We start from the raw sequence: 21,604 nt of genomic DNA, 5'->3' as shown, positions 1-21,604 counted from the left end.
ACCTGCTAATGTCTCATGGAAAACTTAAAAAACATTCTACTTAAAAATAATTAATATTTTTTTCCCCTTATTTTTCACTGCTGAAGACACCTACATAAAAATAAGGTCTTTGTTGCTAAGAAATTCATCTGTTCCAGACTGATTATTTCCTTCCTGAAGTTATGAAGCTCTGTCTGTGATATCCTCATCGGAACCAAATAATTATGTCACAGTTGAAGGATTAGGACTTCTGGTCGAAAATAAGCAAATGCATAATAATGCATTAATAAAAGTTTTTTATGTTTTTTATTATTAGTATAGCATGTTTCAGAATTACAAGATTCAGTTAATTGAATTTGTCATCTTGTAAACAAGGACAGTCCATGCGAAGAATGTGGAACAAATATCTCTTAAAATATTCTTTGGATGCTTCTTACTGTTTGTTACTGTAATCCAACAGTATTGTATATCAGCACAAATTACTTGGACATACATTCTTAGCAGTTCTTGAAGTGTCAGTGTGGATTCCACTCTACGTGTGAATACATATCATGCACGCAATCTTGGAATCTTTAAATAGCAGTGTTGATTGGGCTGTGTTGTCAACATGCATGTCCTCACACTCTCCCATCCAAAAGCATAATGGGCAGAGAGGCCACAGCTGCCCCTCAATTACTTCTTACCAACTGTGACAGTGAGACAGTGCCCTCCTGGCACCAAGGACCAGTAATCAAGACAAAGGAGATCATAACGTTCTGCCAAATGTAATTTCCGATAAGTCTTCTCTTCCCAGAGGGAGAAGCTTAACTCTTCATTCTGCTCCTAGGAATGGAGCAGTAAGCTCATTCAACAGAGGAAAGTGATGGCGACTCACTTCTGGCTCAGTATCTAAGAGACCCAAAACAGCGCCTATATCTGACAGTGTTGGTGACTGCCAACTGCCAGCATCAGCACCAATAATAGAATCATTAACTGTGGTGCTGACCTGATGATATTAGAGGAGTTTGCTAAGTCTCCAAAGCTCTCCTCTGCACCAAAGGCACTATGCTCAGCATGGTACATGCTTAGGGCTTATGATATCAGTGTTGCCTCAAAGATCACTACCACCATTGGAGAAAGTCTCATTTCTTACCAGGGCACATCTTCTCTTAATCGTCAAGCAGAGAACTCTTGCTCCACCATTCAACCAGATCAGGGAGAGGGTCTTTCTCTTCGAACCAGGGTTCATGACCCCCAACTCCTTCACCTCAGGCATGACAATGGCCTGATCAACTGTACCAAAACCAGCCTTATTCCTACAATGCTCCACTTTGGGCATACTGGGGATCTTCATTTAGGAGCAGATCTCCTTCCTATCAGTCATGGAAAATGCAGTAGGAGAGTTCGACCTGCATGATTGCTGGTCCCCTGAATATGGACTGGGAGGAGCATGAACAGTTGGCAGATAAAGAACAGGCAAGTTTTGAGCCACCAGAACAATATCCTTCATCCTTTCCCAAAGATCCATCATCGGCTTCTTCTGATGAGGCAGTCTCCTGATGATTTTAGAGCCTTCCAGGAGCTGCTTTCCCATACTGCTGATTTCTTTAAAAATAGAAACATCAGTAAGGGAGGAAAAAGCTCACAAGTTATTAGACATACTACATTCTTCTGCCCCTGTCAGAAGAGCATTGCAAATTAACAAAGCATTTTAGAGCTGACTAAAACTTTTTTGGCCAGCAACATTACCTCCAGCTAAAAGAGCAGTAGGGAAAAAGGTACCATGTACCCCAAATGGGTTGTAAGCAATTCTACACTCTTCCTACACTCGGGTCATTAATAGTCTCTGCAGTTCATGAAAAAAACTTAAATCTAGGAGTACGCCTAAGGAAAAAAGAGACCGAAACTATCCTTCTTTGGGACAAAGGGTTATTAATTAATGTCACTTCGGCTACAAAGAGTGAACTTTCAAGCCTTGTTCATGAAGTACAGTTATCTAACCTAGAATAAGATATCTCCCTTTTTTGGGTTAAATTTCTGTAGAACGTGAGAGGAGTTAAAAGCCATTATTGCTAAAGGACAGCTAGTGTCAGACATGTTACAGGCAGCCAAGGATACCTCAGACATGCTGCCTAGACATATAGCCACTGCAGCAACTATGTGAAGAATGTCATGTTTACTGGACTCTGGTATTCCTAGAGAGATGCAGAATGCAACTGACGATTTGACTTGCCCTTTAGGATACAGACTTACTGAGCACATGTACTGATGATGCTTTACATATCCTAAAAGATTCCAGAGCCATACTGCAAACACTGAACACTTATATCTCTCTGTACTAAATTGCAAGCTTTTCATATAACAAGGGCAAGCTAGACAGAAAATACCCAGCTACTTACAGCAACAACCTTCTGAGTATCCACTCAGGAAGAACCTGAGGTTCTTTTGGAGAAGGTTAACATCTTTCTCAGTCACTAGTCAGTGTTCACCTGCTTCCAGACAGTAGGTTTGATATGAGGAAGATGAGCCACATTCAAACTGGACAAGATGCCTACTTTCTCTTTTCTACCAGCTTGGACTGGAATAACAACCAAAAGATGAGTGAGAGAAGTTGTCTTGTGGCTATTCATCCAGTTCTAGTCCTTACCCCTCTCTCATCCCTCTCGTGGGATCCTTCTCATGAAAATCAACCAATAGAAGTGGCTTCCCTGCTTCACCTGGAAGCCAAAGAGGAGATAACTCTGGAGTTCAGGGAAAAAGGCTTTTATTCCCAGTATTCTCTTCTTCCACAGAAAAAAGGGGGTCTTTGTCCTATCCTAGACGTGAGAAGACTGAACAAATATATGTTGTCTTGGTTTCAGGATGGCCTCTGTCATCCCTTCTCTTCAGGCTCATGACTGGTTTGTGGCTCTTGACCTTCAAGATGCCTACTTCCATTTTCTGACCCATCTGGCCCATAGGAAGTATCTGCAATTTACAGTAGGGCCCAATCAATATCAATAAAAAGTGCTACCATTCGATCTCCACAGCTCTGAAAGTCTTCACAAAATGCTTAGCTAAGGTGGTAGTACATCTAAGGAGATAAGGTATTCATGTGTAACCATATCTAGGTGATTAACTAATCAAAGGCAGGTCTCATCAGGAAGTCACTACAGCCCTAAACTGTCTTTCACCTACTCAGACAGGTGGGCCTTGTGGTGAAATAGTTTCTCACCCATCACAGATGACAGAATTTATAGGAGTCCTAATCAACTCCAAATTGGTAAAAGCATATCTTCCTGAGAACAGATTTTGTTTTCTCCAGATGATCAGCACCAGTATCAAAATGAATCGGAGTAAAACCTGCCTCAAACTCCTAGGTCACACGTCAGCTTGCACATATGCGACACTGCTAACCAGACTTAACCTACTTCCGTAAAAGTCTAGCTGAAGTTATTGTATCCTTGCAGAATATCAAATGAACATGCACATTGTGGTTCTAGCTTGTGCTTTATCATCCGTGAACTGGTGGTCAGATCCCCAAAACATTTGGAATGCAGTACCCTTCTCCACCCCCACTCATATAAAGACACTGTCCGCAAATGCATCAGGAACAGGTTGAAGCACACACTTAGACCATCTTCAAGTACAAGGAACTTGGTTCCAAAAGTACTCTCAAACGTTCCAGAATTATGGGCGATTGGGTTAGCTTGCATAGCATTCCTACCTGTTTTAAAGAATTCCACACTGCAAATTCTCGCAGACAACACATCTGCAATGTATTATGTAAACAAGCAAGGTCATTGCCCCTGTGCCAAGAGGCAGTCAATTTATTGGCATGGTATCAATAACGTGGGATAACCCGTTCTTATCGTCCAGGAGTCAGCAGTTAGACAGTCTGTTTAGGACTGCGGAATATCACCAACCATAAATGGTCTCTGAAGTGCTTCATCACCCCAATATTTCACTGCTGGGGAAATCCCATTATGGACTTTGGTGGCAAAGAGAACATGAAGTGTCCAGTCTTCTGCTCCTAGGAGGCATGAGCGTGGGATCCTTTCAAGAGTCCTTTCTCATAGCATGGGATTAAGATTTCATGTATACATTTCCCCTGATCTTTCTGATGCTAAGGGTGATCAGACAGGATGCAATCACGCCGCTGTTGATAGTTTGACATTGGCCAAGACAATTCTGTTTGATATCCTCAGAATGTCTTTTCAGCCTCCAATAGTGCTTCTCATCTGTCGAGACACTATATCTCGATCAGATATTTGACTCAGGCCCAAAATTGCTACACCTGACGGTCTGGATGTTGTTTGCAGTGTTGTCGTAAGTGTTGCTGTGTAAGCTCAAAAGCTTGTCTTTCACCAACAGAAGTTGCTTCATTAAAAGATATTCTCTCCCCACCTGGTCTCTCTAATTGCCTGGATGTTGGCTAGTTGAGTGCAACTGACTGTTTACTACATATACAAGAAATCCCACTGCATAGCATAAAACTGTCCACACGGAAAAGTGGAAAAGATTCTCTATTTGGACAGCCGTTGAAGGCTCCTAGATCTATAATCCTTGATTATATTCTACGTTTTTGAAACACTTTGGACTTCCATTTAGTTTTGTTAAGTTGACCTTATAGTGATTTTTGGCATGCCGTCCCTCCCCTGGTACAGTCATGTTCAGTTTCCTCTCACCCCAATGTATCCAGAGATTTTCAGTCTCTAACATTTCTTGTTGAATAACCCAAAGGAGAGTAGTGCCTAGGCTTGGTTGGGAGTTCAGTGAATAAAACCTATTTTAATCCCTTTGCTTTTTTTGAGGCAGGTGCTCTACAGTGCTGCCGATATTTAAGCTGAAAGAGGTAGACCGCTTAATGTTTTTGGCGTACTTTACATGTGCTATAATGTAATATTTTAAAAAAAAATCCTTGAAAATGGATTTTGACAATTAAACAGCAATGTACTTAATTCCAGTTTTAATTTTAGTCTTTTTTTCTTGTAACATATAAAGTCATACATTTGAAAATAAGTTTTCTGTAACATAAAATATTAATGTTTATATTTTAATTTTTCAAATACTGTAACTATAACTGTTTAGAAAACAGAAAAAATAAATGCTTTCCCCACATTTTGTAAAAAAAGCTTGGAAAATTTCTGTTTAGAATCTGCTCTAATTGTGACCACTTCAGTGGAGCTGAAAGCAACCCATATGAGGGTATCCAGAAGGTTTTTAAACTGTTGTTAGCCTTCTTTTTCTTTTCTGTACAAAGGACCAAATCCTGATGCCACAAATAATGGCTCATACAAATCACTACATCACTTTTTTTTAATAGGGCTGTCCTTGCTAAGAACCTATTTTTGTTGTTTCCTTGAAGACACTTCATTCTTTTTTAAAAAAAAAATAAATCTTGCCACCTTTTTTTAAATTAATTAATTAATTAATTAATTTTATTTATTTATTTTTGGAAGAGCCCTAGCATCCCATCTGTTTGCAGATGGACTTCAAAATTTGGCAGAGAGATAACACTTGGGTCAAAAAAGTGAGTTCTTCTGTCTGTAAATCCATTCAGATTTGGCTATCCGCTCTCAGGATACAAAAAACCCCCAAAACTCTGAATGATGGGGAGGTGCTGTTTAAAAAATAGTGTGTGGTCATATAATTAAAGATTTATCATAATACAGAGGCCCAGGGAGCAGAACTAAGATTTCCCAGGCAACCTTACGTTTTGACACTTCTTAACTTCTGAGTCATTCACTTTGCAACCTAAAGTTTCTTTTAATATAGTTTTTGTATGTAATTCTAGATTGGAAATAAATATCTGCCGTTACCAACTTGTTAGTGTTTTTACAGGACATTTCAGTTTATAATTAGGGTGAGAGTGGAGCAGGTAGTTGCATCATTAAGCAACATTTCACTAATTACCTAAGTGCAAGGTATTATTTTTATTAAGATTTATTTTAGAAAGCTGATTTCCATAAATTTATTAAGTTATTGGTTTCAGGCAATAAGTTATTATGAAACTGCACTGAAAAATGGTCAACAGAATATCCTTTGCTATGATCTGGCTGAACTCCTGCTGAAACTGAGGCAGTATGAAAAGGCGGAAAAAGTTCTTCAGCAAGCTTTAGACCATGAGCCTGGTATGAAATAGTCATTTTATTTACAACAAAAGAGAAATATTGGGGGGGGGTGGCGGGGTTCGGGTCTGTGTTTGTTTTTTTTTTTTTTTTTTTTTTTTTTTTAAGGAATAAATGGGTATAGTGTAGACATTTTATTTTATGAACTTTCAAACTAGTGTTGGCACTGTACTATGAGAATTGCATGTAAATTAAATTTAACTCCATTTAAAGGTGACCAGCAAAGGATTTTTAAAATATGGAGTTCAAACTTCCTTACTGCTTTATCATGTGTAGAGGCTTTCCGAAAAGTTTGTTGTTATCTATCTTAGAAATAACTTTTAAAAAGTGAAATCTGGTCATCCTGATTTTGTTAGAAGAACACTAGGAGGTATAAGATGTGTTTCTTGTGCGCTCATCACAACTTAGAGGGGTGAAGGTGTTTGAATCTTTAACATGGGCTTCCTTTTTTCAAAATATTAATTGTTCATTGAAATTAAATAACAGAAATAGAATTTTAAAGGCTGACTAAAAATCCCTTATTAGCTCAACTTTCATACTCTCGGCTTTTGTGATGTCACTATTGCTTTAATTCACTAGTCTGCCAGCCTACACAGGATCTGAATGTTAAATGCAGAAAACAAGCTGGAAAAGACTTCACATGTACAGTTAATCTACTTGTTTGGAATCTGATTGAGTTAGCCAAGGCCATCTGGCTCTGGCTAACCCAAGAATCACATTTTATACAAATTGAAATTTTTTTTTCTGTAACAGTAAAAACAAACTACTGCACCATCACCTTTCATATTTTCTGTACATCACAAGGAAGCAAAAAAGTGCACAAGCCAAAATTATTTTCTTTGTAGATCCTCTTTAAGAATTTTTTTCCTTATGTTTTCTTCATGTCCTTACCTGACAAATTATTGTTCCATTGGGTGACATGAAACAGATAACATTTTTAAATAGAAATGAAATATTTTGTAATAATCTACAGAACACTAGAAAATGTACTGTGGAGAGTAATCGTGCACTAGATGGGAAATAGAGATAGAAAACGTATTAAGCCATCTAACCTAACTTATTTACACAAAGAGCTCCTTAGAGACAGCCTGCTTATAGAGTGCTGCTCATTGTACTATGTTTTATAAAATACACTTTAGTTTTAGGCACCTGTAGAACTGTGTTTTTATTTGGAAGTAATAAGATCTCTTTGGTAAAGTAGAGCTATAAATAGGCCCTAAATATACCAAACTCTAAGGCAGCCATGCTGTGTCAGTTGGGAAGCAGATGAAAATTATAGTATATAATGGAAGTGCTTATACTCCTCAAAGCTGTTTCTTTCATAGTTTCTTTCACAACCACTAAATAAAAGTAGCTTGCAGCTTTTTCAGTAGCCGGGGGGGATAGCTCAGTGGTTTGAGCATTGGCTTGCTAAACCCAGGGTTGTGAGTTCAATCCTTGAGGGGGCCACTTAGGGATCTGGGGCAAAAATCAGTACTTGGTCCTGCTAGTGAAGGCAGGGGGCTGGACTCAATGACCTTTCAAGGTCCCTTCCAGTTCTATGAGATATATCTATCTCCATATTATATTATATTTAGATAAAATAACCAAAGCTGTGCTTTCAGTACTGTCTCCTTTCTATCAAAAATCCATCCAAAACAATGTGGTTCTTCAGAGTTTAGCAATAGTTAAGTGAAAGCACCGTACAGCCCAGTCTTGCTCCCATTGAAATAAGGAGGACATTTCCTATTGATTCAATGGGATCAGGATTAGAACCTTAATTTGCGTAGCTTATTCAAGACCTATTGGAAAGCCTTTTTTCTCTCTCATGCATTTGAAACTAACGTGAGCTGAACAAAACACGCAACTCCTTTTGGTTGAATCTTTTGCAGATCTCCAGTCCAATTTTTTCCTTAACCCTGAAGGTGTGCACGCACAACTTCATCTTTCAGTTATGACTCATCCACAAAGTGTCATTGAACTGTCCAAAGGAGGCAGTTCCTACTTTAATTTTTTGTTTCATATTTTAATATTTTAACAGTGAATGAATTGTCCTCTCTAACGGAAGATGGACGTTACCAAGTTCTTCTAGCAAAAATTTATAGCAAAATGGAGAAGACTGATGAAGCTATTGTTTCTTTACAGCAGGTAAAGGAAAAAATAAGTATGTTAAACTTCTAAGATTTTGTGGGGAGGAGAAGGACTTCTAGCATTCTCCAGAAATAAATTGGATAGCAAAGTGTCTAAAGTAGAAAGAAAAGAAATAAAAATAAACTAGAGATTGAATTGCTCAGAGGATTGGTAATATGATACAGACCTTTTTACCTCTAGGTTAGTGGTTTGACATTGACTGAAAGTATTACTGTTGCTAGCTCTTAGGTGACCTATGAATTAAAGATCTAAAGTCCAAGTCCCAGCTACATGTTCATGTAAAAGCCACCATAGTTTCAGCAGAGTGGCTGAACACTGGGCATGGAGTCAGAGCTAGCAGTGGCTGCCTTAGTTCAGGTCCAAAGCATGCTGCTGAGCAATATGGGGAGTTTGTGCGAGCTATGCCTGTATGCACAGAAAGGCTAGAGTAATTGAATTTCAGTTGCTATCCAAGGGCAGCATTAAGGATAAGGACTGGCGAACTGGGGAGTCTAAAGTTAAGACCTAGAATGGGGCTTGAGGGGAGAGCTGTAATGGCTAGAGAAAAAGGAGCAAAACTGTGGCAGCTAGAGACACAGTCTGGAGCTTTGGAAAAGATGTAGCACCTCTCCACAACTTGAAAGTTGATCTGACCAAAGAACCTCCTTTCCACTCATTTGTTGAAAGACCTAATTTCAATGTGTTGGGCTCCAATGACTTCCTTCAGCACATGCACAAAAACCTAGGGCTGAACTGCAGATTCAGGGACCCTGGGCAATATCTTCTGAGCAGTCTGAAAAATTAAACCAGGTGTATTACCCAAAGGATGTTTGCATAAAAAAACCAAACATTACATGTTAATCTATTGTAACATTTTGGTATTTCGTATCTCAATAAGAAATGCATCGAACCTACTCCCATCTCTTATTTTTGATCCTTCCTTGTCTCATTCTCTTTCTTCAGCTTTTTTCTTTTTAGAGTTCAGTATCCTCTCCCCTCAACTCTCAGTAACTGTTTCCCTGCCAACTGATTTCTCCATTTCACCCTTTATTTCCTTGTGTTGTCTCTCCCTCTGGCTCCTTCATATTCTTTTAGCGTGTCTCACATCTTCTTTTAATAACTACTCTCTTCACAGCCTCCCTCTTTGCTCTCCCTCTTCTAACATATCCTCAGTGTCTCATTCTCTTTTGCCACTGACTGTCTGCTTGCTTCCATTCTCCTCAAACTCTACTTTCTCCCACTGCCTGTCTGCCCACGCCTGCCACTTTGTCTGCTACTAAAATGCCCATGCATTAACTTACTAGTCCCAACTATACATTCACTCACCACCTGCCACTCATTATACCACTCTCCCCCCTCTCCCCCCCCCCACTCCTGCCTTTTGGAAGGTGACCCAGGATTGGCCCTCACAGCTCTTTTTTCCGGATCTCTTTGCTCCCCATCCCCTACACACACTATCTGTAGTTTCTTTCTTCTGCTGGAAGTGGCTGTAGGGAGGAGGAAATGTAGTTGGGGACTGGCAGAGAAGGTGGCTTTAAGCTGCTATTTTTTTTTTTTACCTAAACCACCACTAGTAGGGCAGGAGGAAGAAGCAGAGTAACATAACTGCTTCTTTCTCCCCAGCGGCTTGTGACAGCCCTTAAGCAAGGATGGGAGAGGGGGAAGAATGTTCAGAACCAACAGGGAAGCAGCTCTTTCCTAATGGGCTTTCAAAGATCAAATGGCTGGTGCACTCCTTGTGTGCCTCAACACTTTCTTTACACAATGATTGGGGTCCAATGATATTAATTAGTCAATAGATATATTGGGCTGATACTAAAAAAATCTATGCAAATGTATATAATTGAGGAATTTTTTTTGTTGTTGTTTCATTTGTTACACTCATAATTTTTTTGCTCCCAGGGCTGAGTGTGATGTAATATGAGGAACTCCTAGATAAGCTGCGAGGTCTGCTATATAGGAGTTCCACTTTTGAATTTCCACCAGAATTGAGCCTCATAGACTGAAAACAAAACAGCAAAAACACAAAATTCAAATTTTCTTTTAGCAGGTGAAATAAAAGTGATAATTTGGTTTTTGGACCTTGAAGTCTTGCTCATCTCTGCCTTACCAGTAGTCAGGTTTTGTCAGTACTTAGTGAAAACAATGCTTGTGTACAGAACAAGAGAAGGCAGTTTAAAAAAAGACTTGATGTGACGCTTGAGCTGAATGTTTTTTCACATGTAATCAACAGCCTTCATAGGCAGAACTTTGAGAAGGGGGAGTCCCAACAGTGGATATGGGGGGGAGGGGGAAGATGAATAATGTGTTTTGAGTACAAAAAAATCAATTTTCTTTCCCACTGTTGATTACCAAAGTACTTGTTTGTAAACAGAAAGCTGCTGCTTTAAGTAGACAGCTGCTCTTGTCCGAATCATTCAGTGATGTCTTGTGCCAGTACTTTTTGCCATCACAGCTCCTGTCACAGTGGTGGATTAGGAAATTACTGAATGAATTGAGGAAGGGGGGGTGATTTAGAAGATTACTGCTGATTAGCTAGCTACAGGAATCTTTTTTACTTTAAGTTTATATAACTATAATTTTGAGCTAACTATGATCATATGATAGCTTGAAAAAATATGAAATGTGCTGAGTGTTACTTGTTTTTATTTTTACAAGTGGTCAGATCTTAAATAAGTTAGGTAAAAATGTGTAAAATGTAAGGAAAATATTGCAGATTAGTGAAATTGGATGAAACTTTTAATATTACTAAAATTGCAGATTTTGTCATTTAATAAAAAAATCACCTTCACTGTTAGGCTATGTCTATACTACACACCACTTTGTGGCAGTGTGTAGTATACATGGAGCTACATGCCATGGTGAAAAGCACAACTGCACTGCTGTGTGTAGCTACTTGTGTCAGTGAAGGGCTCTGGCAGAGGGTATGCAGTGGGGGGGGGGCAGGAGAAGGGGGGTGCTAGTGCTTCATCAGCTCCCCATTGTTGGAATCTTTCACTGTGATGAGCAAAGGCTCTACCAGCTTCCTGCTGCCAGTGTCTTTCCCACAGCAGGGGAAGGGCTCCGTCAATGGGAAGCTGGCAGAGCTTTTCCTTGCTGGCAGAGCTTTCCCTGCAGCATGGGAAGGGTTCCAACAGAGGGGAGAGAGCAGGACACTACATTGCTAAAAATAGCAGTGTAGGTGAGGAGGCATGGCTTGGGTGAGTAGAAAGCCATGCAGGGTATGTAATCGAATACATACCCACACCCTTCAGGTGTGTCTTTACTTGCCTAAGTCGTTCCTCACCATCTACGCTATTTATTCCCATGATGGGGGTGGGCTACCCAGGTGTGTTCTCTACACACTCCCGAAAGAAGCATGCAGTATAGATGTACCTATAGTGTCGTCGTCCCAAAAAAAAAAAAAAAAAAAAAAAATCTTGAAATATTGCCCAGATCTTTCTAATTTCCTCCACTCCACCCTGGAGGAAAACCTACTTTTCAAGAAACCAACACAATTCTATTTTGTAGAATACATCTACTTTCTTGGCATGTAGGTGGCAAATGATGGTGCTGGTACACAAAATAAAAATATTTTCTTCTTAAAGGAGCCCTTTTTAAATGGACAGAGGATCTGTATTGGATAAGGATATAGGCTATCTCCGTCAATTTGGGATAATAAATGTTAAAAAGCTTGTGTATTTTAAGAAAAACAAAAACAACAAGAAGTAAAATACCAACCTGATGATTGAGTGCATTGTGAGTTTGGGGAGAAGAATTTTCCTTGGTTGGAAAAAAATGCTTCAAAGGGAGAGCCAGTAACAAACTTGTGAATGCAACCTCTGCATTTACAACTTGTGCTTTTTTGTCTAATTATATTAACAAGAATGCATACATAACAATGATTGTTATTATCACGTTAACTTTCTGCTACCCTCACTCTTTTTTCCCCCCAGGCTCGGGAATTGCAAGCCAGAGTACTCAAACGGGTTCAAATAGAGCAGCTGGATGCAGTTCCTGCACAGAAACAGTTGGTAGCTGAGATTTGTGCGGAGATTGCAAAACATTGTACAGCCCAGCGAAACTATGAGAAAGCAATTAAATTTTACAAAGAAGCTCTAGTTCATTGTGAAACAGATAACAAGGTCAGTCCTACCTCAGAAATAACTCTTTTATGTCACCTTTTATTGAAAGGGTCTTGTCATCTAACAACTTTTACTGCTGAACTACAAAGTTTAAAAAAAAAAAAAAAAAAAAAAGTCTGAGTTCTTCTACTACTTGTTTCTGTCTTAGGTCTTGTCTTCACTGCAGTGGTAAATAGTGTTGCCCTTAACCCAACTCCCTTCCACTCGCACAAATCTGTAGCTCAAGTTAAGTGGTGCTATCAGCGTGACCTAGTTGACCTGTCAGGAGGTATGGGTTGAATTTTAAGTGCTGCTGAGGCTTGAGCTGCTAATGCAATTGGGAATGCAGCCATAGGCTACATCTTGAGTTTGCACAGCTCCTCAATTGCTAATCCAGTCACTCTGTGTAGTTCAAGTATTGTTCCCCAGTGTGACCACTCTAACTTGAACTAGGCTAGCTCAAGCGGAGTAACTCTCACTAACTGTTGCAGTGACAATAAGCCCTTTGAAATATCAAGTCTTTACCTTCCTGTTTTTCCTAGCTGACTGGATACTACTGGGATAGTAATATCATAAGAGGATGGAAACCTTAACTGTGTTATTTTAATATCTAATTTGAGACAGAGAGAAGATGATTAGCCAGATTGATTAGAACACTGTTTTATTGGAGTTAAAGGTTTTAACAAAAACAGTGTGACTCAACTTCCCTTTTCCACTCAGTTGAGTGCTGGGAAAGCTGCAGCTCATATTTCAGTTTCTTGTGATGCAACTATCCTATTTTCCAGAGGGGTTCCAGCAAAAGTAAGGGTGGCTTGATATATGTAAGGAAGAAAGCAGGAAAAAATCCTTTTTTCCTACAAAACGTGAGGTCACCTTTTTCATGTAATAGTGAAGAAGTGCAAAAAGAAAAAAGTTAATGGAAAAATGAGCCTTTAAACAAAATGTAAAACAAAACAAATTGGTTTCTTGTATTCAGAGGCAACTTGTTTCAAAGATGTGGTAACATACATTATGGCCCAGTGTTTGATTAAAGCTTGTAGTAGTACAGTAGCTGGAATGTGACTGCATTTGGAAAGTGTTTTGTTTTTGTTTTGTTTTCCTTCCCCCCCCTTTAGGGCAATAGGCAAGGTTTTAAGTTACTTTTTTTCCCTTTAAGTAGCCAATACAGAGATCAAGACTAGGGAAATTTGCTTGTGTTTTCTTGTTCCTCTATAGCTGAATTTTGGAAAACTTTGAGACTTTTCTGTTCTGCCAAGAAGACAGATTGCAAGGCAGGAATTGCAATAATTTAATACAGAGGAGAAGATAACTGGGATGAGTCTCAATACTGGATAATGATAAATACAGCTGAGATATGCTTGTGACAGGGTGTTGCATCTGTTTTATATAATAGGAGCCACATTCCTGAGTTCTGCTGACTCACTCTGTGGCCTTTGGCACGCCTCATCTCACTTTGCTGATAAAATGAGAACTATAGTATCCTACCTCCCTAGGTAGTTGTAGTAGAGTAATTTAGTAGATGTAAAAAATAAGCATTTACATACTGTTCAAGTAATTATTAAATAAATAGGGTGACCAGACAGCAAATGTGAAAATTGGGACAGGGGTTGGGGGGTAATAGGAGCCTATATAAGAAAAAGACCCCAAAATCGGGACTGTTCCTATAAAATCGGGACATCTGGTCACCCTATTAATAAAGAAAATATGCTGCAAAGACAATTCTGATTCAACAAGTTCAAGATATAATTCATTGCCTTCAAAAGTGAGATCAAAGCGCCAAGTAGAACTTAACTGGGGTCATGATTACCTCCTTTTTTAAACCTTTGAACTTAAGCAGCTGCATATGGTGGGAGTAACAGCCAAATGTCTGATGCAGCTACCTGCACACACACAACCCTGATTGAATTTCCCAGCATCAAGAATGCCCCAAATGGGACCTGATCATATTCCCATGTAAGTCAATTGGCAAAACCCCCTTTGGTTTCTGTGGGAACAGGATTGGGCCTGTGGGGTTCTTCCCCGATGAACTTTTCATGGCTTTATCCAAAATTGCCTGTGATGGAACCTCAGTCCCTATGATGAACTCCCCCTAAGTAAGCTTTGGTTATTTAATATTTATATAGCTGTTGCATCTTCAGAAATAGATCAGGATTGGGGTGCTGGTGTGTTAGTCTATAAAAATGTATATAAAAATATAGTTTGACTCAATTGCTTATACTCTAATAATAATAATAATCAGAGTATATTAATGAGATGTTCTCCTTCTATTGGTTGAAAAGACTTAAAACTTTTTCCATTTATTTTTGTTTAGAGAGAAGTCTGTCTATCTAAGGTATAATATGGCCACCATCACCATAGTATCTGAGTGCCTCACAGTTTTTTGTGTGTTTATCCCTACAACACCCTTGCGAGGCAGGGAAAGTGCTATTATCCCCATTTTACAGATGTGGGAACTGAAGGTTAGATTCACTAAGTGACTTGCCCAAGATCATGCAGGAAGTCGGGGGAATTGAACCCAGGTCTCCTGAATTCTAAGCTAAAACACTAACCACTAAACCATCTCTTCCCTGTTACTTGTATAAAGAGGAATACTTTTCTATTTTTTTCATCTCCAGGTAATGTTGGAACTTGCACGTTTGTACCTTGCACAAGATGATACTGATGCTTGCCAACATCAGTGTGCATTGTTACTGAAGAACGACCAAGATAATGAAGCAGCTACAATGGTTAGTGAGTTGTACTCATTTGATTTGCTATATCAAGAGGACTTCAATGCTAGAAAACTATTTAATATGTACTGTCTAAAATATGTGTATAGAGAATATCCATGTGTATTTAAAAAAAACTGTCTGGAGGAGATTTAGTAAATGAAGATCAATAACCTATTGTTAAGTGTTGTTTAGATGTTCATTTACATATAACTATTAGAATACATAGCCTTACTATCTTGATACAGAATGCATGTTACAGAAACATGAGAGGTAATTGTAAGAGAAACAGTGGTCAGAATATTGCTAGATGCCACAGAATAAACAGTTTATGAGAAAACTCCTCTTAAACCACATCTTTAACACTGCACTGCTTGCCTACAAGAGATGTAGCCCAGAGTACTTTACCTGCTGGACTGTATTATTCGGTTGGCATCTGGATGGGAAAGCTCCTTTTAACCTTAAGGTGGACAGGGTTTTAACAAGCTGCTTAAGTTACACTGGTTATGGTACGGTCATCCTCCTCTGGAAACTAGAACCTACTATTAAGTTATGGATCAAGCAGTTGAAAGATTTTACTGTACTGGAAAAACTAACTACTTTTTTTTCCTGCTCATTGGAAGTCATGATCATGCCTGGATTTTATTCTGGTACTGTATGAAGAACCAGGAGGAAATAACATTCAGAAGAGCATTTGATAAATCTGTTCTTGTCTATCCATCTCTTAGTGAAAAGAAAATGAAACTTGGAATAATTTGGACTTATTTCTCATTATTTGCCTGCGTTATAATATTTTTTCCTTGCAGTCCTAATAACTGATTGAGTGTTCGTCTCTATATATACTCACCCTGGATTTCTAGTAAAAACACAATTCATGCAAGAAAGAATTCGTTCTTATAAATTTTTTTTAAAAATTAGTAGTTAATACATAATTGAAAAATAATGGAATACATAATTGAAAAAAAACCTATTTCTTGCTTTTAACATATGGCTTTTTTTGTTTAATAATTTAACAAGGAAGAACTTATAGTGTCAGGGGCAGGATTTCATGGTACAAACAGAAGTAAACTAGTTCTCTTTAAATTGTTAATATAAATTCCAGTATCTTCCCAAACAAATATGAATTCTCCTTATTATGCATACTATGAGATAATTTTAAAAATATTTAATTTCAGAACCCCTTTTATAGAGAATTAGATTTCATTGTTTTGATTCTCTCGTTTACATTTTCATATCAGTAGATTTGGGGATTAATCAAACAACCATTCCATACCATGTCTCGTAACTGTTTTTGTTTGTTGTTTGTTTGTTGTTTGTTTGGTTTTATTTTGTTTTGATCGTGTAGATGATGGCTGACCTGATGTTCAGGAAGCAGGACTATGAACAAGCTGTTTTTCATTTCCAACAGCTCTTAGAACGCAAACCAGGTGTGTATTCAGTAATGATACTTTCTGATTTCTTTCTGATTACATGAATGTCAAACACGAGCCATCCCCTGGTTCTAGTGGATATCATAGACACAAATATTTAAAGCATCTTTTCTATGAAGCTTAAGAAATGATTATATCTAGATGAAATGTGCATATTTCATATACGACCTAATACAGTTAAATAATTCTGTAACTTTTTCTGTTTCAAATACACTGCCAAAGTTTTTGTGTACACAAACAGAAATAGGATTTCAAGGCTAACATAAGTAACTGGAGTGTGCTGTAAAGTTTTGTTTCAGTTTATATGCAAAATATGAGTAGAGGTTCAGATAAAACTATGTTTTAGTGATACTGGAGAGATTGTAAAGTTTGCTATTGGGAATATATTTGAAAAGTCAAGAGTATATGTAGCAAATATTTGATTTTTTTTTAAAGTGCCATTCAGTTGGACCCATACCTACTGTAACACTGCTCTACAGCCAGAATGCTTCTGAAATAAATGTAGTCAAACTTTACTAATTCTGGGTCACTGAGAACAAAAATGATGCTTAAAATTGTTGATTGGCTCTAGTTTTCAAGATATGCTATTGGGTCAGTATATACGACCCTTGACTTGGGAATGGCGGAGGATAAATGAGTTATAAAGGGAAGGGATCTCAATTTAAACCAGAAATGACTAAAATACATCTTTGACTGGATCTATGACTAAATCTATGACTGGGTTTGGACAGTACTTGCTTTTCAGGGAAAACAGTGAATGATGCAATCTGAAGCTGGTATTGCGTCATACATGATATGAATTGCATCATGTTATTCCTAGAAGTCATGGATGATGCAATCATAACGAAGCTTACATCACTCTGCTGAACAAATTGCCCTATATCAGCTCTAGAAATCATACAGTGTCGTGCTCTCTTATTTGTCAGTGTTTGATTTTGCAAAGGGACACATTTCTGTTTAGCCAAAGTGAGCAGAGATGCCTCGTACTTGTGTGAACAGTGCAGATAACTTCTGCTATGTTTGTGGTGAAGTGACTTTTGCATCACAAAAGCGCAGTATAACCACTATGGTTAAGAAAGCCTATCACCTTTAGTTTGGCTGCAAAACTGGAGATCAGGACAAGAGGTGGGCCCCACACATATGCTGCAACACTTGTGCAACAAATCTTCGCCAGTGGTTGAACAGGAAAAGGAAATCTATGCCTTTTGCAGTGCCAATGATTTGGAGAGAGCCAACAGATCATACCAGCAATTGTTACTTCTGCATGGTGCCTCCAGTTGGGAAAGGTGTGTCAAAGAAGAAAAAGTGGACTGTGCATTATCCAAACATTCCATCAGCTATACGCCTAGTACCCCACGGAGAAGGACTGCCGGTTCCTGATGCACCAGAATCATTCTTACTTGAGTCAGACGAGGAAGAGGATGAAACTTCTGGTCCTGAAACATCAATGTCACAGGACCCACATTTTCTCCCATCCTCCTCCTCTGAACCACACCTCATAACACAAGGTGAACTGAATGACCTTGTCAGGGATTTGGAACTACCCAAGAGTAAGACAGAGCTGTTGGGCTCCAGACTACAGCAGTGGAATCTCCTGGCAGGTGATGTTAGGGTTTCCATGTTCCGTGACCATCAAAAGGATCTTGTCCCATTCTTCTTCATGGAAGGTGATCTTGTAACCTGCAACAACATCGATGGTATGATGGCAGCCCTCAACATCGTTCACGATCCAAATGAGTGGAGACTGTTCATTGATTCATCGAAGACGAGTCTTAAAGCTGTTTTACTGCATAATGGCAATGTTTTGCCATCAATTCCAGTTGGTCATGCAGTTCATATGAAGGAAACCTATGACAACATGAAACAACTTTGGAGGTGCATAAACTATGACCAACATCAGTGGCAGCTTTGTGGCGATTTGAAGGTTGTTGCTCTCTTGCTTGGTCTGCAGACTGGATACACAAAGTACTGCTGTTTTCTCTGCAAATGGGATAGTCGTGCAAGAGATTCCCACTACATCAAGAAAGATTGGCCACTCCGACAGTCATTGGAGCCTGGGAAGAAAAGTGTTCAGGATCCACCACTTGTTGAATCAAGGAAGATTTTGTTACCACCCTTACACATCAAGCTGGGTCTGATGAAGAACTTTGTCAAGGCCATTGACAAAACACAAGCAGCTTTCAAGTACCTCCGTGGAAAATTTCCAAGGTTAAGTGAAGCTAAGATAAAGGAAGGTGTCTTTGTTGGTCCTCAGATTCGTGAACTTCTTCGAGATGATGCATTTGACCATGCACTGCGTGGCAAGGAAAAGACGGCATGGAAAGCCTTCCAGTTAGTGGCAATAAATTTTCTCGGAAACAAGGCAGACAACTACAGGTTGTTGGTGGAAAACCTCCTCAAGGCATACAAAAGCCTTGGTTGCAACGTGTCACTAAAGATACATTTTTTGCACTCTCAGCTAGATTTTTTTCCTCCGAACTGCGGAGCAGTGAGCGACGAGCACGGCGAGCGATTTCACCAGGACATTGCAACAATGGAGAAACGCTATCAGGGCAAATGGAGCCCATCAATGCTTGCAGACTATTGCTGGACAGTGACAAGAGATGCTCCATTTAATGAATACAAGAGACAAGCCAAGAAGCGCCGAGTAGACACTGAATAGGACTAAACTATGTACATAATAGTTTTTTGCCTTTTGTTTCATAATAAATTTTATTTATATAACCCTTTTGCTGATTTTTAAAGTGTTACATAAACAGGACAGGTGAAATATTATCATGTAAAGCAACCATAAACACATGAAAAGAACTAGGTTTACAATTTATGATTAAAACTCTACTATCTACATAATATACATAGACATAAAATGTAAAAACTTAAATATCTTAGAAACAGTAGCCAATCAGTTGTTTTAATTGTCATATTGGAATTCAGCACATCAAAATACATAATAAATAGCACATTTTATCTCTGAAGCAGACGACTTCTCAAAAATTGTAGACCAGTGTAATCTGACCATTAGACCTTTTAAAATGCATTGTAAATATCATTTAGAGAACATAATTAATATAGGTACAAACGTGTTTTTTTTTTTTAATTTTAAATAGTTCATGTACTCTAGTTTAATTTGTAGCACAAATTAAAAGAGGGATTTATTTTATTTCTCATCTGTTTGTCCAGCAAATATGTAACTTAATTTAAAAATGTTCTAAATATATGTGTGTATTTAGATAATTATGCAACTCTATCACGTTTAATTGATCTGTTAAGAAGAGCTGGGAAGCTAGAAGAAGTTCCAAGATTTCTTGTAATGGCTGAGAAACATTCTTCCAGAGCAAAACTCGAGCCGGGTTTTCATTATTGCAAAGGACTGTATCTTTGGTAGGTGCAGTTATAATTGACTAAAATAACATTTATTGGGTAACTATATTGTATATGAAAAGATAATGAATTTCAAAGAATTTTTTTTATAACTCTGAACTTCTAATTATGACATTGGTAGCTACTTGGCTAGGAAGTCTAGTTTCAGTTACTGGGATTTTAGGAGAGGTTCTGAAAAACACTTTGCCTGTGTCATTTCTAGAAAATGTAGCTAATTAATTGTATCTATCTCTAATATTCCTTTCACTACTGTATCTGATGCTATTTCATGTGGAATTTTTTGCTGTTTCAGTGCAAGTAGTAGTAATTACATTCTCGGAACTAATTTTTACAATACGTACACGATAAAAACATGTACCTAGTGTATTTTGAAAGCTACATTTTTCTTGTTTATTTTATTTAGCTTCTTGTCCAAACTGAACATGCTTTCATAACTTGTCTAGGTATACTGGTGAACCAAATGATGCACTTCGACATTTTAATAGAGCCCGGAAGGACAGTGACTGGGGACAGAATGCAGTTTATAACATGATCGAAATATGTTTGAACCCAGATAATGAAACTGTAGGTGGTGAAGTGTTTGAAAATCTGGATGGTGACATAGGGTGAGTTTAAAAATAAATAAATAAATATTTTTTTCTTGATAACGCTTTGGGACCCAAGTCTAAATTTGAATAGACAATGAGAGAGAGCCTCAGTGTGGCACATTGAAATAAGAAAGCTACCAAATTGCAGCAAGACAATTAAGGGGATTCTGGTCTGGGACCCTAGGCATTTGTAGGATGCCTTTGCCTATAAGTTAGAATAACTTTCAGTAAAGAAGAGAACCAATATAGAATAGTCATAAAGATAACTATTGTATGTAACAGTGTAATGACTTTAGTATGTTATCAGTTACATCTTGTAGCTTATTTAATAGTAGTATTGCATAACAACAATTGGGTGTTTTTGTAAACTTTCTTTCTAATGCATAGTAATTCCACTGAGAAGCAGGAGTCTGTGCAGCTGGCTGTGAGAACAGCAGAAAAACTTTTGAAGGAACTCAAGCCCCAGACCATTCAGGGTCACATTCAGCTTCGTATCATGGAAAACTATTGCCTAATGGCAACCAAACAGAAATCAAATGTTGAACAAGCACTAAATACTTTCACTGAAGTAGTAGTTGCTGAGGTTGGTAATTTTCTCTCCCCGCCCCCCTTCCCTTCCTCCACAAAAAAGTACTTTTGTTTTTTTTTATAATTTTTTTTCAGTTTAAGTTAAGAAATATTGTGAGATACATCATATTATCAGGTCTGAGAATTATATTTGTTCCCTACTAGGTAGAGAATGATTTTTTTTAAAATTAGCAACAAAACATGCCGAAGAAGCATTCTCTCTTGTTGATATATACATTTGTAGTTGAATTTGCAAATTTATTAAGAAATTGGTGACTAGGCTTACCACTCTTCTTAAAATAGAACTAATTTTTTGCTTAGTAACTTCGGCTAAGTCTAGATAATGAGTTCGGGATATGATTCCCAGCTCACGTACACATACTTGCGCTATCTCTCATCTGAGTTAGCATGCTAAGTAGCACGGGTAGCAGCAGCATGGGCTAGCCTCCCTGAGTACAAACCCAGTGGGTACATACTCAGGCGGGTTAGCCCATACTGCTGCTGCCTGTGCCATTGTGGCTATGCTACTGTTCTTAGCTCAATGAGCACATGAGTATGCATACGTGAGCTGGGAATTGTACCCCTAGCTCATAGTGTAGATGTAGCTTTCATGTAATCTAATTCCCAGTGTTTTTAAAACTGCATGACCAA

The 21,604-nt window shown here is 38.3% G+C and overlaps 1 protein-coding gene across 1 annotated transcript in view; it reads left to right on the top strand.

The window, feature by feature from the left end:
• Window positions 1-21,604, top strand: part of TTC21B (tetratricopeptide repeat domain 21B) — a 96,712-nt gene that overhangs the window by 55,945 nt on the left and 19,163 nt on the right. The window contains exons 18-25 of the mRNA XM_065413067.1: window positions 5,933-6,071; window positions 8,089-8,195; window positions 12,113-12,301; window positions 14,896-15,006; window positions 16,334-16,415; window positions 19,649-19,799; window positions 20,243-20,404; window positions 20,774-20,969. Of these exons, the coding sequence (XP_065269139.1) occupies window positions 5,933-6,071; window positions 8,089-8,195; window positions 12,113-12,301; window positions 14,896-15,006; window positions 16,334-16,415; window positions 19,649-19,799; window positions 20,243-20,404; window positions 20,774-20,969 (1,137 nt within the window). The remainder of the gene's footprint in view (window positions 1-5,932; window positions 6,072-8,088; window positions 8,196-12,112; window positions 12,302-14,895; window positions 15,007-16,333; window positions 16,416-19,648; window positions 19,800-20,242; window positions 20,405-20,773; window positions 20,970-21,604) is intronic.

The sequence above is a fragment of the Emys orbicularis genome, chromosome 11, assembly GCF_028017835.1.
Source record: "Emys orbicularis isolate rEmyOrb1 chromosome 11, rEmyOrb1.hap1, whole genome shotgun sequence".
Taxonomy (NCBI): Eukaryota; Metazoa; Chordata; order Testudines; family Emydidae; genus Emys; species Emys orbicularis.
Note: the sequence above shows the minus strand (reverse complement) of the source record. Positions and strands in the feature narration are given on the sequence as shown.